The following is a 778-nucleotide window of genomic DNA, read 5'->3' on the forward strand; positions in this document are numbered from 1 at the left end:
TGTAAGCTTTTGAGGCCTCACGTAGAAGCAGGAATAAACCATTTGATTGATCTATCTCAAACAACAAAGCAAGAGTAAGGAGAGAAAAGACCGGACAAATGACGGCCATTGGAATGTCGTTTCACATCACTGCACTGTTAACTGCGAAAAATGGTTATCCATACTGGCCAAACACATCAAGTCGCGACCCTGCCGAAGGTCATTATCGATGAGGGAGCGCCCGCCGAAGGGCGGCACGCCGTAAGGGAATGCAGCACAGCACAGTATGCGACGTGCAGGTATTCGCGTCCGGAAGTAGATGGCAATGGGATGATGATATGCGATATGATATATGATAGTATCGTGATATGATGATGTGTTCCTGCCGGGAACCAGCCACCATGGCTTGTTTTTCTTCATGAGCATAGAGTAATATAATCTTTTCTGCGAAATGGTTTAGCCAAAATTAGGTTAGGTCTACCCTCACTTCATCCGCCCCGCAAACTGAGCCCCCGCCCGCGAACTGAGCCCCACCCGCAGGTGACACTTAGGTCTCAAACGCGGTTTCAGCATGGAGCGCGTCATATTGTATAATGGTGTGTACATATCTCTTTTAATTTATGCCCGGAATGACTTAAAGAGACGCGGCATACTGAAAAAGTGTTCGAGGCTTCATGGTCATAATACAGACCCGTGAAGGGAGTGCAATCTTTGCACGCAGCTTTTTAACCCCTGCCAACTGGCCAACAGATCGGTAAAATTCCCGTTTGTACAGGAAGGCTTTGACCTGTTCCTCAGT

At 47.7% G+C, this 778-nt stretch overlaps 1 protein-coding gene across 1 annotated transcript in view; it reads left to right on the top strand.

Annotated features, from left to right (window-relative positions):
- The window catches only part of LOC119100478 (transmembrane channel-like protein 3), a 4,150-nt gene extending 3,627 nt beyond the window's left edge, over positions 1 to 523 (top strand). Inside the window, exon 5 of the mRNA XM_037223570.1 lies at positions 520 to 523. Coding sequence (XP_037079465.1) covers positions 520 to 523 — 4 coding nt within the window. The remainder of the gene's footprint in view (positions 1 to 519) is intronic.
- Positions 524 to 778: the final 255 nt, after the last annotated feature.

Source organism: Pollicipes pollicipes, unplaced genomic scaffold (genome assembly GCF_011947565.3).
Source record: "Pollicipes pollicipes isolate AB1234 unplaced genomic scaffold, Ppol_2.1 Scaffold_4881;HRSCAF=5763_pilon_pilon_pilon, whole genome shotgun sequence".
NCBI classification, from domain to species: Eukaryota; Metazoa; Arthropoda; class Thecostraca; order Pollicipedomorpha; family Pollicipedidae; genus Pollicipes; species Pollicipes pollicipes.